The 15,595-nt window shown below is 49.6% G+C and overlaps 1 protein-coding gene and 1 long non-coding RNA gene across 2 annotated transcripts; one reads left to right on the top strand and one right to left on the bottom strand.

Annotated features, from left to right (window-relative positions):
* Positions 1 to 1,255: 1,255 nt before the first annotated feature.
* On the top strand, positions 1,256 to 6,072 carry LOC120661657 (equilibrative nucleotide transporter 3-like). The gene is made up of 7 exons (XM_039940565.1): positions 1,256 to 1,811; positions 4,544 to 4,687; positions 4,775 to 4,880; positions 4,968 to 5,143; positions 5,224 to 5,384; positions 5,474 to 5,732; positions 5,815 to 6,072. Exons 1-7 carry the CDS (start codon positions 1,650 to 1,652, stop codon positions 5,920 to 5,922), a joined length of 1,116 nt encoding a protein of 371 aa, XP_039796499.1. The 5' UTR covers positions 1,256 to 1,649; the 3' UTR covers positions 5,923 to 6,072.
* Positions 6,073 to 8,307: 2,235 nt separating this feature from the next.
* LOC120661656 lies at positions 8,308 to 10,957 on the bottom strand. The gene is made up of 3 exons (XR_005669989.1): positions 10,324 to 10,957; positions 8,697 to 8,867; positions 8,308 to 8,601 (listed from the first exon to the last, which is right to left on the bottom strand). It is a non-coding gene; the product is annotated as an uncharacterized LOC120661656 (long non-coding RNA).
* Positions 10,958 to 15,595: the final 4,638 nt, after the last annotated feature.

The following is a 15,595-nucleotide window of genomic DNA, read 5'->3' as shown; positions in this document are numbered from 1 at the left end:
TAAAATGGCAAAAGTTAGCACAATCTTCTCTCACCAATAGTAAAATTTATAGGTAACATTTTAAAACTGGAATTTGAATAGATGCATTTAGGAACGATAAACCTTACACAAAATTCTTTAATTTAGATCCCGATTATTAATAAGATCCAACTTTTTACATACACCTCCTCTCTTGGAACGTGATTATTAAACGTAATCCGAATTAGAGGGGTTTATATAAATATGCGATTCAATAATTTTCACAAACACCCCCCTACCACCGGATGGCCGGATGGGCATCTCACTGTCTTCTCCTCCAACGGGGTGCTCCTCCTCTCTGCCCCTTCCCTGTCCCCAGGTCCATCGACCCTCGCGCCGGTCCGCCGGCGCGGCTGACGTCGCAAGGGTGAACCTGGGCCTGGGGGTAGGGTCTCCCCCAGATCCGGGCTTCCTTCCGGGTCTTGTTCCGGCAGAATCTTCTCTCCTTTCCCCTCGCCCTCTGTGAAGTTTTGCCTGATGTCCGGTGCTTGACACTTGACAGTACAAAGTCGATCGACTGTAATTCCAGTTCCAGATTGAGCTTCCGTCGTGCCACGGCTACATATTACTCCAGTTACGGATGCAAATGGAACCTGCTCAGTTGAAATGCAGCACAGCACAACAGAAAGAATGCAGCTGGCACCTCTTCTTGTTGAACAGGCCAGGAATGCTGTTTATGTGCTTCTCGAATTGTAACTTGAAGACCCGACTTATCTGTGCATTCCATGGTTCACGTGTCAGACTGCCAACATTTTTCTTGCCCCTGAAACCTGAAGAATCGCTTTCGTTGAAGAAGCTATGTTTTCTTCCCTGACTCAGCTCATGTGAGTGTGATCCCAGCTTGTGGTGGTAACACGCGAGCCCAAGACAGATATAATATTTCCATTTGCTCTTAGGCGTGTAAACTACAAATTCTTAGATCACCTAATCTTCCACAGCGAGAGTGACATTTGATTCACCTCCTCTCTCTCTCTCTCTCTCTCTCTCTCTCTCTCTCTCTCTCTCTCTCTCTCTCTCTCTCTCTCTCTCTTGTTCTATTGGTGTTTCCTTTTGGCATTTTCGGTAGACTTTTCTTCGCCCTTGTGCTCAATGGATGCCTCTTCGTCTTACAGCCTAATCCCTGTGAGTGCCCTCAGTTTTCCTAAGTAAAGCTTAATATATATATAAATGGTATTCCGTATGTGACTGTATGCTACCAGTTTGACTCTTGCTGCTCTTCCCACTGCTTGTATTATTGATCTCCAGGGTCGGCAGAGTGAATTAGGCATGGAGTATGATGACGGAGACTCCGGAGCTGGTAAAACTCAGGTTTGTGCTAGTTGTTCTTGCTAAAGAGATGTTTTCAGTATTTTTCACATGCCAAATATTTGTGTTTGGATTACTGCAATCCCGGTAACAGGGGAAGTCTTGAGGCATTTTCATCTGTTGGGTTCTTGGAAACGGATGTTTGTTTGGGTTCAACGGGCTGCTTACAATTGAAGATTACTACTCATACATCTTCCCAGTATGAATATCTGCATGCCTGTTACTTCCATCAGTTTTTCCTAGATGTTTTTTTTATAAAAAGAATCTCAAATTTACATGAAATTTTTCTGGTTCATATAAGCAGTTTAACAAATTATGCCTTCTGAATGCAGAAGTACCATCCAACTAGAATTATAACTCTCACCTATCAGCCCTTTGTTCTTGCCACAACCGCCATATTTACGTATCATGAGGCGAAGGTCAACACTAGGTTGCGGAACTTGGCAGGATACATGCTATTCTTCTTGAGTTCATTTGGAGTGATTATTGTAAGTCCTGCTGATTACAGCCTACTGGCACATACATGTTCTGAACTGCAACCCCTTGTTTAGTTCCCTTCAAAATTCCAAAACTTTACAAGATTCCACATCACATTGAATATTTGAACTGTAGGAGAGTAGAATTGATGTAATGGATGGATTGTATTAGCCTGAGCCTTGGGGCTGAATATATAGGGGTACATGAGTTGGAGGACAAGAAGCCTCTCCTACAGATATGGTAGGATACGGATACAATCCTAATCTACATAATATAGAGATATCCCTAATATACTCTAAAATCCCTCCGCAGTCACAGCGGGAGCGTCGCAAACGGTGAGACTGCAGAGAAGTCGGTAAACTGACATCCCCCGCAGTCACAACAGTCAGTGCACCGCAGATGCTGTGGCTGGAGTGGAAAACCATAAGATTGCTCAAGTAGATGATAGCCCTTGGTGACGATGTCGAGGTAGCCGAGCTGAGGACGAGTAGCCATGGTCGATGATGCCGTGCGTAGGGTAGCCGTGGTCGACGTAGCTATGTCGAGGTTGCCGAAGACAAGGTAGCCGCACATGAAGCCGCGGGCGCACGAGGATGCGCCATGGTGATGGCGTAATGGAGAAGACACCGGAGACGAAGATGGCGACGCGTCGACGCAGTCGTAGAGGGAGCGATGCTAAAGTCGATGCAGTCAGGCCATCGGGCGACACATGCCTAAGTTTGCCAGACTCGGGAACGCATCAGGGACGATGGGCACGCACCGGTGTTGCCAATACTGGACGTGCAATGGAGGATGCACAACCAGACGCCATCGCCGAGGGGGACCAGCAGAGAAGGCCTCCATGGCGGTCGCATGCGCAGAAGAAGATGAGGTAGAAGGTGCCAACGCCTGCTGTTGCTGGAGTAGACGAAGTAGTCGGGGATGAGATGGTGATGCTGGCGACGTGGTTGTGCTAGACGAAGCGAGAAAGGGAACCAGATTTTTAGCACAAGGCCGAATGATCCGGATGATGCGGCGGCGGTGCTCGAAAGAGACGGCGAAGAACTCGTACAGCTTGACGAAGACCATGCGCCAGGCGTGTAGTGACAAGTCGACGATGAGGTTGGGGACGTGGTCGGCGGCGGTGAAGAAGCAACGGCGGAGAAGACCACGTGTGGAACCGCTGCTGCTCGAAGAGACGACACAGCGGCAGCCCTCCATGCTCGAGGAAGATGCACGCGTACTGAGAACACCCATCCCAGATCCATGCGTGTATGCTGATCGGCTGATCAGACCAAGGGTGCACACACGAGACGACGGACGACAATGCCACGCAGATCACAAACATGACGGAGAAGTCGGGGACGATCGGCTTGGAGACCGTGTCGCGGAGGGGCCTGGTGGCGCTGTGTGTGGTGCACCGACGCGCACCGCACACCAACCCGGGCGACACGGGTGTTGAAGAAGAACGGCTGATGACGATGTCGAAGAAGAGGCATGCGGTCGACGGGCGGTGGGCGACGCAATCTCGATCAGTGATCGAGTAAAAAATCAGAGAAATTAACCGAAAACAAATTAGCAGCAGCAAATCTTCGCGTAGAGCCTCTGGGTGCGCATCGCACTGGCCTCCTCCCCACTCTTATCCTCTGCCCTGCTCACCATGGTCAACGACGGACCACAACCACGGGGCGAGGGAGAGAAACAGAGGGTGAGAATAGGTGGCCAGGCGATGGCGATGAGGGCAGGTGGCGCGTGTCCTGGCCGGCGACGACAGATCTCCCCGGGATGCGGAGGAAGCTGCCAGGGCAGAGGCGCGACCGGCGGCGGAGGGAGCCCGCGCGAGGTGCGCGGGATAGAGCCGCACGGGGGCTGCGGAGGAGGCCGCCGGGTGGACGGCACAGCCAACGCGGGATCCATAGGGGTCAGAGCGGAGGTGCTGCACGGGATTCGTCGACGACAAGTTGAAGGCGCCACGCGGAACCCCTGCTGCCACCATGGCAGCACAAGGTGGGTGACGGGCGCCGCCGAGAGACCGCGACTGCCACCACGGCAGCGTGGATCGGGTCGTCGGCGGATTCCATGCGGGTGACGAGGTACGCCGATCTGCTACTGCTTGACACACTAAGGGCGGCGGATTAACTCGATCCGCCGCGATGGAGGGCGCTGCCCCCGGCGGAGGTCATGGGCGACCTCCCTGGGGGCGCGCTAGAAGGTCGGCGAGGGGGCGCCCTGGAGGGGCGCCGTGGGAAACAGGGGGTGGCGGCGGCGCGAGAGGAGGGGCGCTGGCGGTGCTAGGGTTAGGGCAGCGGAAGGTTGCCTAGGATCTCAAACCCTAAACTCATGATACCATGTAGGAGAGTAGAATTGGTGTAATGGATGGATTGTATTAGCCTGAGCCTTGGGGCTGAATATATAGGGGTACATGACTTGGAGGGCAAGAAGCCTCTCCTACAGATATGGTAGGATCTCCTACAGATATGGTAGGATATGGATACAATCCTAATCTACCTAATATAGAGATATCCCTAATATACTCTAATATGAACGCATACATGAAGTATTAAATGTAGCGAAACAAAATAACTAATTAATAATTTGTCTATAATTTGTGAGACGAATCTTTTGAGCCTAGTTAAACCATGATCGGACAATAATTACAAATACAAACGAAAGTGCTACAATACTCTACAGCTTTCCTTTTACGCATTTAAACAAGGGCTGCAAATACATTATACCAAACATCATTTGTTCTTTTCTGGGGTAGCTGGATGTCTTATCTTCAGGAGGCGGTGGAATTGTCCCATTCGTTGGTGTATGCATTATTGCCGCTGCTTTTGGCATAGCAGATGGTCATGTGCAAGGTGGGATGACTGGTGATCTGTCTCTAATGTGCCCGGAATTCGTTCAGGTACCATTTTATATAATCAAGGTTACAACAACAATTTTTACTACAATCATTTGGTCAGGATTTGCTTATTATAAACTTACCGTGCAGTCATTCTTTGCTGGAATAGCTGCATCGGGTGCAATAACTGCGGCACTGAGGTTCTTCACAAAGGCGGTTTTTGAGAATTCCAGAGATGGGCTTCGCAAAGGAGCTAGTATGTTTATAACAACTAGAGTTCCAGTTACTGTTTTATGAAAGCCACAGTTATTGATGCATGTATAAACTGCATATTTGATGGCAGTGTTATTCTCCTCAATATCATGCTTCTTTGAGCTGCTATGCGTTCTACTTTATGCTTTTGTATTCCCTAAGTTGCCAATTGTGAAATTCTACCGTTCAAGAGCGGCGTCTGAGGGGTCCCTGACGGTCACTGCTGACCTAGCTGCTGGAGGCATCAAAAGTCACTCAAATCCATTGGTATGAACTTAAGTGACAGAAACCCTTGTTTTAGTTGGAAAAAGAATCTCAAAATACTGAATTTCTGATGGATTGATCAGGCTGAAGAAGCTCATGCTGACACTGAACAATTAAGCAATAAGCAGTTGCTGCACCAGAATATGGACTATGCTCTGGACATCTTCTTGATCTATATCCTGACACTATCGATTTTTCCCGGGTTTTTGGCTGAAGACACTGGGTCACATAGTTTGGGTTCTTGGTATTAACCTACTTCAATTTATTTATTTAGCTGACTATGTTCACCTCTTTGTCATATGATAGTGGTGATTAATCAGTGCTTTCATTCAGGTATGTGCTTGTCTTGATCGCAAGCTTTAATGTGTCCGACCTGATCGGAAGATACCTGCCTCTGATTGAGCAAATCAAGCTGACATCCAGAAAGGGGCTACTACTCGCAGTCATATCAAGGTTCCTGCTCATCCCTGCGTTCTACTTCACTGCGAAGTATGGTGATCAGGGCTGGATGATCATGTTAACATCGTTTCTTGGATTGAGCAATGGACATCTCACTGTCTGCGTCCTCACTGAGGCTCCCAAAGGCTACAAGGTTGGTGTGTGAACAATTTGAGCCACCATGGATGTTTTCAACTGTGTATTGCTGAAAGAATGTACATGCTTGTGTTTTGCAGGGTCCAGAACAAAATGCCTTAGGAAACCTGCTGGTGCTTTTCCTCTTGGCAGGTATATTTGTTGGCGCTGTTTCTGATTGGTTGTGGCTCATAGGCAAAGGATGGTGAAGCCAAACTATTTTTTTTCACGGGTCAACCACGCAAACAAGCAGATCACAACTGATATCTCGTTTTAGTTGTTGACAGAAAAGTGTTTTCTTTTTCCATCGCAAATTAACATGAATGAGCCTATTCACATGGTATGCACTTGTTACAGTACTGAAGTACTAAATGTCTTGCCGACTCGATACTAGTTGAACGGAAATTTGAGTGATGCTGATGCAGTGATGCTTAATGGTACTTATCAGTTGAACGGAAATGAATATTCTTGATCACATCTTGTGCGAGATCTTCTACATGTCTTCCTGAAGATATAGAGGCAATATCTTTAAAGCCCAAGGCCCAGTTAACATATGGTTGGGGGCCTTCGATCGTGCATGCCCAGCGAGCAGCTGCAGGAGCCAGTTATAGATGGCCAAACGGGCCGGCACGGCCCGACCCGACCCTAACCCTATCCGGCACGGCACGAATTAGGCACGACACGACTTAGCACGACTAGTTAGTCGTGTCGTACCGTGCCGGCACTGTGTGCCTCGCCTCAAACCCAGACACGACACTATCGGCAGGCAATCATGCCGGGCCGGCACGATAGGCACGGTCGGCACGGCGTGCTCGTGCACACCGTGCCGACCCGAGCCCACCACAGCCACCGGCTTGGCGGTCTCCGCCCTCCACCGCGCGCTTGCTGCCGTCGGTCGTCGCCCGCCCCGGCCACCGTCCTCCGCAGCGCATCCCGGCTGCCTGCGTCGCCCCACCAGCCGGCTGCCAGAGCCGCCCCACGTGCCAGCCGCCCCCTGGTCGGATGCCAAGCTCCACCCCGACCATCACCGCCGCCACGCGCCCCTGGACAGGCTGGCCTCCGCCGCGCCCTCTGTCGGCTGCTATGCGCGCCCGCCGGATGCTGCTCGCTAGTCGTGGGGGCAAGTGAAGGGTGGGCCGGCGGGGAATAGCAGAGTAGGCGTGACGAGAGGGAGAGAAAGAGAGTGGCCGGTGGCGGCTGGGTGGAGGCGTGGAGCAGAGGGAGTGAGGGAGGGATGGATGGATGGGGATTAGGGATTTAGGGTTTGGGAGGGGGGAGTATGGGCTGCTAATGGGCCAAATTATGCTAGGAACAAAATTAGTCGTGTCTGGTCGGGTCAAGCCCATTAGTCGTGTCGGGTCAGGGTCAACACTATGGGTCGAAGTCCAGACCCAAGCACTATCCTATGCATCGTGTCGGGTCGGCACTGACCCTATTAGTCGTGGGCTGGGTTGGGTTATGATAGGATTTTTTTTCGTGTCGTGCCTAGTACGGCCCATTTGACCCAACTCATTTGGCTATCTATAGAGCGAGGAGGAGCGCTATCAACTCAAGCTCTGGTACTCTGATTTGCTGCCCACCGTCAATGCTGGAAGGCTCCGCTCAACCATTGGCTCATGAGTACGTGCTTTGCTTCTTTCTTGTTTTCTACTAGGTAAAATCTCGTGTGATGCTATAGGCACACAATTTTTGAATAAAATAACAATTTTTTTTTATAAAATATGGTAAGAAGAATAGACACATTGTCTAAAGAGAAAAGTCCGTTTTAACCCTGAATTGGTTTGCAAGTTAAGAAAACAACCTCTTATTTCGAATACAAGGAATATTCCGAATCTCGTCTATTCAAACCGGGCACGAAACTCCTCAAGATCATAATAGAGTAGTTTAGAGTGATTTTTGACCCGATCGCCGTCCGCATCACCGCTACCCCTCCACATCAATCGTCGCCACGTCGCTGCAACGGACGGGGGATGACGCCTGGTCGGCGGCAAACTTGGCGAGAAGGGGCTCTCACGCGACGGGGGGAGGCGGGTGTGGACGCTAAGCGCGAGGAGGAAGAGGAGGTTGAGGGCGGTGAGGAGCGTGCGCCGCGGGCACAGGGAGAAGAAGATGAAGAGGAATGCAAGACGGCCATGGATGGAGGACGCACCATGTGGGCATGGAACATGCTCCTCTGCGGCTCTGCCTCACCTTAGGTGATGGAACAGGCTGGGTAAAGAGAAATTGGAATTGAAAAAAGTAAACACAATGTTGAGGGGAACCCACCATGTGGGGATGGGTTATGCGGGCGGGCGTGTCTGATTAGCCGTGTGTTTCGAAACCACGGCTACGGTTGCCTGTTCGTCCACTTCCGTGTACTACCTGGCCACGAAAATTCGGGGTTTTTTTTTTAACATTGCAACTCATACTTCCGACGTGAGCAGACAACATGTAGTAATTCCTATATCAAGCGTTTGCATTTTTAAAAAGCCACTACATGGTGGCGTGGTGCATGCAGTGCATCTCATGATGCAGCAGGAGCGGGGTCGGCGAGGCGCGCCACCCGACCTAGTACAATTCAGTGATTCAAGAATTTGGGACAGCCAAGACATGTGTGGAACCAAGATCAAATTAGAAGGACAACAAACTAACATATTAGTGACCGATTGAAGTATAAGTATCAGACATTGTACTGGGAGAAACAGAGCAGTAGAGCTAGAGCCTGCAGTACTGTAAGCTTATCTGTCAACACTCAAACCATTGACTATATTACTGTATGTCTACACAACAACACTCTGGAACGCCCGGCGCGCAATAATAATCATAGGCCCTACCGTTGACGTGCCCCTGTGATACACATAACTGCTGGCACTTTTCAGTAGTGCAGCTTGGCATCTTGATGCATTTCACTGTGAAAATGGAGAAAACAATAGTCAAAGTTAAAATCGAGCGCTAATAAGCAAAACTGGTTTGGTATATTAATGATGATATATGTATGACATACATGTACCACTTATTGCGTGGCTTTCTTGCACAACACTACGTGATAGTAGCACCACCATGATGATCGTGATGGCCACCACGAACAGAGCCCTAGCATCCCTGGCGTGGGGAAGCGTCATCGTAGATGTTCCACACAATGCTTGCTTGGCCAAGCTTATATAGAAGTAGATGGCTGAACCAAATATGGCAGATAATAATCACTTCTCAAAAAAATATATTAGATTTGCTCCTCATGAATTGATTAAAATCTTGCTTATCCATTAATCACCAAGATTTATACTAAAAATTGAATAAAGATGAAGGTTTCATGTCAGGGTTGGGGGCTTAGTTTCAGTGCCCCCGTCCTGTCCACAGTGCACACGGCACAGGGACCTGGGCGTGCGCAACACAGATACTCAACTCGAATCGGCAACCATGTCCGGCTCCCGTCCTCTCCTTTTCTGATCGGGACTTCGCTTGTTTCATCAAGCTTGCATCGGAGCGAAGCACAAATCTTCCACGCTCAGCTCCGCTACGCCTACCACCACGAGAATGCACTGTCGCATCGGGCTAGCTGCCCTGTTTTTCAACCAGGACACGGATGGTTCAAGTGGTCGACGACAGAAATCGTGACTTCACTGATCACTACTGGTCCGCAGCGATCTGAAGTCTCGATCCAATCCACGCGAAGTCGCAAGCAAAAAGTAGCAGTTTCGATCGGCTTGCACTGCTGCTTTATTTGCAGCTCATCGCTGGCTCAGGATTCGCGCGCGCGTAGTTACAGTTCCATAGCACCTGAGACGTCATCATCAGACGTGGTGCGTGCAGCGTGCCTACACAAATCTTTTGTTCTCGACTCGACTCGAGTGACCTCTCTGTCCTTAATTTCCATCTTTGATGTTGACTCCTCACGCGGCGACGTACGGCCTGGCGGGAAGAGCCGCCGGCGGCGGCCGGAGCTCGCCGCCGCGGAGGAAGCCGGGGTACCAGCGCGCGGAACGCAGAGGTCGAAGCGCAGCATGTAGGCGAAGAGGAACTCGAACACGTCCAGGAACGACCACACGAAGTACCCCAGCGCGTCCGACCCGTTCCTGCAGCACGGGCAAGGCGGAACGTTGTGGCGAGGGTCGACGGCGGCGAGGCTACGGGTTCAGCTTGGCTCAGCGAGGGTCCAGCGAGGCGCGGCGGGAAAGGGGCCAGGGTGGCGAGTCATTACGGCGAGGCCAAAGCTCTGGCCTTGCGGCCGATTCGGCTCGGTAACGCGCTCACGCGTGGCATCCTGGCAACCCGGGGCCGCAGCGTGGCCGTGCCTGCTGCATCCTGGCAACCCGATTCGGCGGGGCAAGGCTTGTCTTGCACGGTGCGGGGTTGGTGCGCGAGCGAGAGAGAAGAAAGCAGGGGCGGCGGCACGGCAAGGCAAGGCGGAGCCTCTGGTCGAGCAGGTCGCGACGCGGCCGCGGCGCTCACGGTTCTCCATTGGAGCCGGTCCGCGGCGGCGTCGGGCTACGGGGGCGGAATGGAGCGACGGCAAGGTACCTGCACAAACATGGGACGGGGTGTCCTACGGCTGGACTACAGAGGGGTCATCGGCGGCGACGTCGCTCGCACTGGCAGCATGAGGCGGAAGGGCGGCGAGGTTGGTGGCCTACCTAGCGGCTCGAGGACGAAGAGGCGGCGCTGTGACGAGGCGAGGCCGGGAGGATCGGTGCGGTGCTGTGCTGCGCGGCTACGTCGACGGAGGGGGTACGGGCGCAGGCTCGGCGAAGCGGCGTTCTCCCCGACGTGCTCCTCGGCTTTCCTGCCGTCGGCTGCTCCTCCTTGACTTGACGACGACAGTGGTGGCGTCGGGCTTCAGCGGCGGCGCCAGATCCTACTTCCTCCTCTCCTCTGTGCTTCTTCCGCGTCTCCCTCCGTCTTGGTTGCTCCCGGCGGATTGGGAAGGCCCAAGGGAAGGTCTAGGCTTTGGTGCTGACTGCAGCGTGGAGGCTTTATAGGGGAGGCGCTCGGGTTTCGACGCGGGCTGGGGCACAGGGATGGCGGCGATTCTCGACGTCCGTGCCACGGACGCGTGCAGCGCGGCTAGGGTTCCGAGACGTGCATCGGGTGGTCACGGCGCGGGGGTGCGGGACCGGGAGGTTGGCATGGTTTGTCGTGACTCGTGAGGCAGGGGAGGCGCGGCGCAGGGGCGGACATCAGCGCGGCGGCGCCGCGGCGGTGCAGAGGCGAGGCAGGCGTGGGCGTCGTCGAGAGACGAGAGGACGGGGATAAAAGCCTGACGGGGCAGTCCCGCCCACGGTGCCGAGCGGGCGAGTGGAGGCGGCGACGCACTGGTTGGGCTGGCTCGCGCGTGTGCTGGGCCGTTAGCGGGTTAGTGCGAGGCGGTGTGGAGCAGGTCGGGTAGCTGGTCAGCGGGCTGGCGCGAGGAGACAGGCCGGGGCAGGTCTGTGCGCGGGCCGCACGGGGTGGGGCTGACGCGGCCAGCTGGGCTGGTACACGCGTGTTGGGTTAGCGGCTTAGCCCTTAGCGGGATAGGGTTAAGGTTTGTGTGAGGCCCGCGCAGGGTAGCTAGCATTTGAAAATAATTAGAAGAGTCTATTTTAAATTTAATTTCAACACAGTTTCAAGAATCAAAATAATTCTAAATTGAATTCAAATAGATAAATTAAATCCAACTAAATCCAAACAACTCCAAATTTATTCACTCTAATAATAATATCCTTAATTCAATATATAATTTTTAATTACTACAAATTTTAGAAGGGCGGAATTTGCACTTAAGTGCATTTAACTACAACATTAACACAAAAATGTTCAAATTTATCTTTTTCAACTTATTAATATTTCAAAAAAAATTCGAGAAGTTACACATTCTTTGTCGGAATAGATGCATCAGGTACAATAACCGCTGCACTGAGGTTCTTCACAAAGTTGGTTTTTGAGAATTCTAGATATCGTCTTCGCAAAGGAGCTAGTATATGTTTATAACAACTAGAGTTCCGGTTACTATTTTATGGAAGCCACAGTTACTGATGCATTTGTATAAACTGCATATTTGATGGCAGTGTTATTCTCCTCAATATCATGCTTTTTTGAGCTGCTATGCGTTCTACTTTATACTTTCGTATTCCCTAAGTTGCAATTATGAAATTCTACCGTTCAAGTGGCGTCTGAGGTGTGACACCTCAGGTGTCAGTACACTTAAATACAGATCATTGCACCACATTTAAACTTAAAAGAAAAATGTGGGAAATTAATTCAAAGAGGAGAGGTCAAATAAAAGTCAAAGTACATAAGAGAAATTAAAGGAGAAAGAAAAAAGAGTGAAAAGCTACTCAAATTTCAATTCAAAAATGTGCACAAAATTTTAGTTGGCTCATGAGAGGTACTTCAATTGACATGTGCTCAATTGAAGTTCAGCCAAAAACCAATCAAAAACTGAATAAAACCAAAGCCCTTTTGTGCAAGTTTGAAAATTTATAAATAGTTCAAAATGTGAGTTTCAAATAAAAATTTGCATAACACAAAAGTTGTAGATCTTGAAAAGTTATGCAAAATTGGTATTCAACACTTTTTCGTTTGAGCCCTCTAAGAAGGAGATATTTTTAGTTTTCAGAGAGGTCCCTGAACTTTTAGAAATCGCAGAAAGGCCCTCATCTTCATCTCCCCTCTCTGTTTCGCCCGCCGCCCGCCGTACACCGCCGGTGGACCTCGTCCACGGCGCGTCCGCGGCCAAATGGACCCGGGGAACCCCTCCAGCGCCACCTGGCCTGCCCCTTGGCACCTCCCCACGCTAACACGCGTCCCTGGCGCCCTCCCGAGCCGCCACGCCGCCCCGCCATGCGCAGCGCCGCTGCTCGCTCCGCCAGCCCGCCGTCGAGTCGCCCTGGACCAAATCAACCCTCCCCAGACGCTACTCCCCTCGCCCAGTTTCTCTCCGGCCTATAAGTAGCCCCAGAGCCCCGCCGTCGCGCGACTTCCCCTCCTTCTCCCTCCTTCCGCCGTCTGCCATGGCCGGCGAGATCTAGCTCGCACGGACCGGCCACCACAGCCTCGCATTGCTCCATCCAACCACCCCAGCAGCTTCTCCACCCTCCAGTTAAGCTCCACGCGCACGGAATCGAGCCCAGACGCCTTCCCATCGCCGTTCCCCTTCTGCGCCGCCGCCGGCGAGCTCGGGCTCACCGCGGACCGGCCAACCCAGAGGGAGAACGTGCACGAGAGCCACCCCAGGAGCTTCCTCACGCTCTCGCGGTGCTCGTGCGCGCGACGTTCCTCTACCCCGAGCCCTCCTTCGCCTACAACGCCGGCGACCCGAACATCTTCCCCGCCATTAGCGCCGGCGAGCTCGTCTCCGACCATCTTCCACACGAACGGCCACAAGGGTGGGTGCTCCTCGACCTCCTCTCTCTCATGCGCCGCCCCGTTGCTGCCCCGGTAAGCCTTGCCTAGCAGAACACCACCGGTAAGATGCAACGGCGGAGAAGGCCGGCGAAGGACCCAGTTGTAATTTGTTTTTTTCGCTTGAGGGTGTGTTTGCAAGAATTCCAGTGTTTGTCAGTGAACTTCTAAAATGCAGAACAAATCACAGAAAAATCATAAAAATACAAACTCAACTGATCTGGAATCCTTGTAACAAGATATACAAGTTTTGTAACAGTCAAATCTGCAGAAACCCCACCAAATTTAATCTAGGAAAAAGAATAAGAAAATCAACCCATGCATGTTCAGGAAGTTCCACTCAACAAACGACCTTGATTTTTTAATATGTTATCAATGATGGAATATTAAGCTCACAGTAAAAAGATGGCATCCAACCAAAATAGCTATCATGTTGGAACAATCAAGATTCTCTAATCTGTTGTTGACTTTCAGGATTTAATACTAGAAAACATATACCTAAAATTGCTCTAGAATTTCTACTGCATGTATGTGTAACTGAAGCCTTGTTAATCCATAAATATCAGATTTATTAGAGTTCAGTTGCTATATACCATGATTAATGCTTGTTTAATCAACTTAATTCATAATATATAGTTTTTATGCTCAGAAAAATCTATATTTGTTTATGAAGTCTCACTTTAGTTCTGTGATCCTGCCTAAAAATTTTGAGCTACAGTTACTGAGTTTTGCTTTAGATAAAAATCATGCTTATTATCTCGTGGTTAGAATTACCAGTTTTGTTCTGAGTAAACTAGGCCGTATCTGATCATGATTTTTGGACATGTTCTTGGTTAGAATTTATTCTCGCTATAATAAAAAAGTTCACATGCAGTACTGATCAGATGAACTTTGAAAAATTTTATGCTAACTCATGATAAGTTAACTGCATAACTAATTTATCTTGATGATATAAAGCTTGATAATTTTTGTGCAGTATTTTTAGATTATTTCTAGGCTCTTGTAAAAATTTGAGAACCATATCCCTAGTATAACTCTCTGTAGATTTAATCTTAGTTAATGGCTTGCTAATTTTGTTCATTTTGTCACCTCTGCTGTATAAGTGAATAAAATCTGGAAAAATTACAGTACTGATTAGATTCTTTGTAGATGCTCCCGTAAAATTTGCAACACCAGAACCCATGTCAAACGTTCTGTCCAAAAAGGTGAAGCAACTAGAATAATCTACTTACATGAATAGTTATGGTAAATTGCTTTATGATTAGATGCTGAAATTATACCATAGATGCTAGAGTACCTGATCTGTGTTACTTTAATTTTCATCACTAGCTCATGAGTAGATTTGTTGATATGAAATAGTGAAAGCATGCTATGTTTTAATGATAAAAGGAAAACCAAACCCCACACTCATTCATGAAGACACATAGTTGTGTTAACTACTCCATAAATGACTGCCCATGAAATGAAATGTTGAGATCATCATTGAATTAACTTTTGTTGAACTACAACTTTATCGTGAAGGAAAGAAATCGTTATTCATGAATAACTCATAATCTTGCATTGCATATAGAAACGGTTAATCTCGCGGACGGTGACTACGAATTGGTGCCCGCGGACTCCCGTGTTGATCAGGAGGTTAATTTGAACTGTGCTAACTTATCTCAAGGCCTGGGCCAAGCCCCAGAGGTTTTTCTGCCTGACAATGCCCAAGAAGGCAAGCCCCGGTGCATAATGTCATTATTTTCCGAGTTATCATTCATCTATATATTTATAATGTGTTGTAATAATTTTATTTCTGCATTAAGTTTTCTATGGGTTGATCGAAAACCGTAGATGCATGATTCCTAGGTACCTATGTTTGACACCCGGATCTTTTTATCGACTAGTTGCCATGCTAATTAGGTACGGTAGAAGTCGAGGGGTTTCCTGTCTCTCGCGAGCAAATAGGAATTTTACTGACTTTAATTCTTGCTGAAATATAAGGACAACGGGCAGGGTTGTGTAGTTGTGATACCCCGCTGGTGTAGTCAAAAATGGTTAAGGTCGCGGTGTGTGGCTCATTTCGTTAAGCGTTTGAAAGTACTAGCCACATGGCGAGAAATATGGTAATCGGTAAGCTTAAGTACCTGATTGGACCGGCGAGTGGAACGACCATTCACCCTCTTGGTAGAAGTAGGTTTTATTTTTGTCCGGACGTACAGGTGCAGAGTGGTCGGACTCTGTAGTCGGGGAGGGTGACCCGGATCCACAGACTGGAAAGAAAGGGGAAAAGTTGCCTGGGTGAAAGCGACGTCGATCCCCATGCGAGTGTGTTAGGTTCCCCTGGCCAGGTTGAAATTCGATTCAGAATCGTCCGCCTCTCACGGCATGAGATTGCTTAATGTTTTCGGTCACACAGAGTAACAAGTGGAACATGATGATGATAATACTGCTGGTTGATTAAATGGTTGCTCTACCATGTTTGTGTAGAGTTAGATGCAAACTTAGAATGGTTAATCCAACTAGAAGATGGCTAATTAAAAT

Source organism: Panicum virgatum, chromosome 2N (genome assembly GCF_016808335.1).
Source record: "Panicum virgatum strain AP13 chromosome 2N, P.virgatum_v5, whole genome shotgun sequence".
NCBI classification, from domain to species: Eukaryota; Viridiplantae; Streptophyta; class Magnoliopsida; order Poales; family Poaceae; genus Panicum; species Panicum virgatum.
Note: the sequence above shows the minus strand (reverse complement) of the source record. Positions and strands in the feature narration are given on the sequence as shown.

Bases quoted from the DNA above. Each gene is read 5' to 3' on its own strand.
- LOC120661657 (XM_039940565.1), top strand. From the start codon at position 1,650: ATGCAGAAGTACCATCCAACTAGAATTATAACTCTCACCTATCAGCCC. The intron at 4,881-4,967 runs GTATGTTTATAA...ATTTGATGGCAG, and splicing joins TGGGCTTCGCAAAGGAGCTA to TGTTATTCTCCTCAATATCA. The intron at 5,733-5,814 runs GTTGGTGTGTGA...TGTGTTTTGCAG, and splicing joins AGGCTCCCAAAGGCTACAAG to GGTCCAGAACAAAATGCCTT.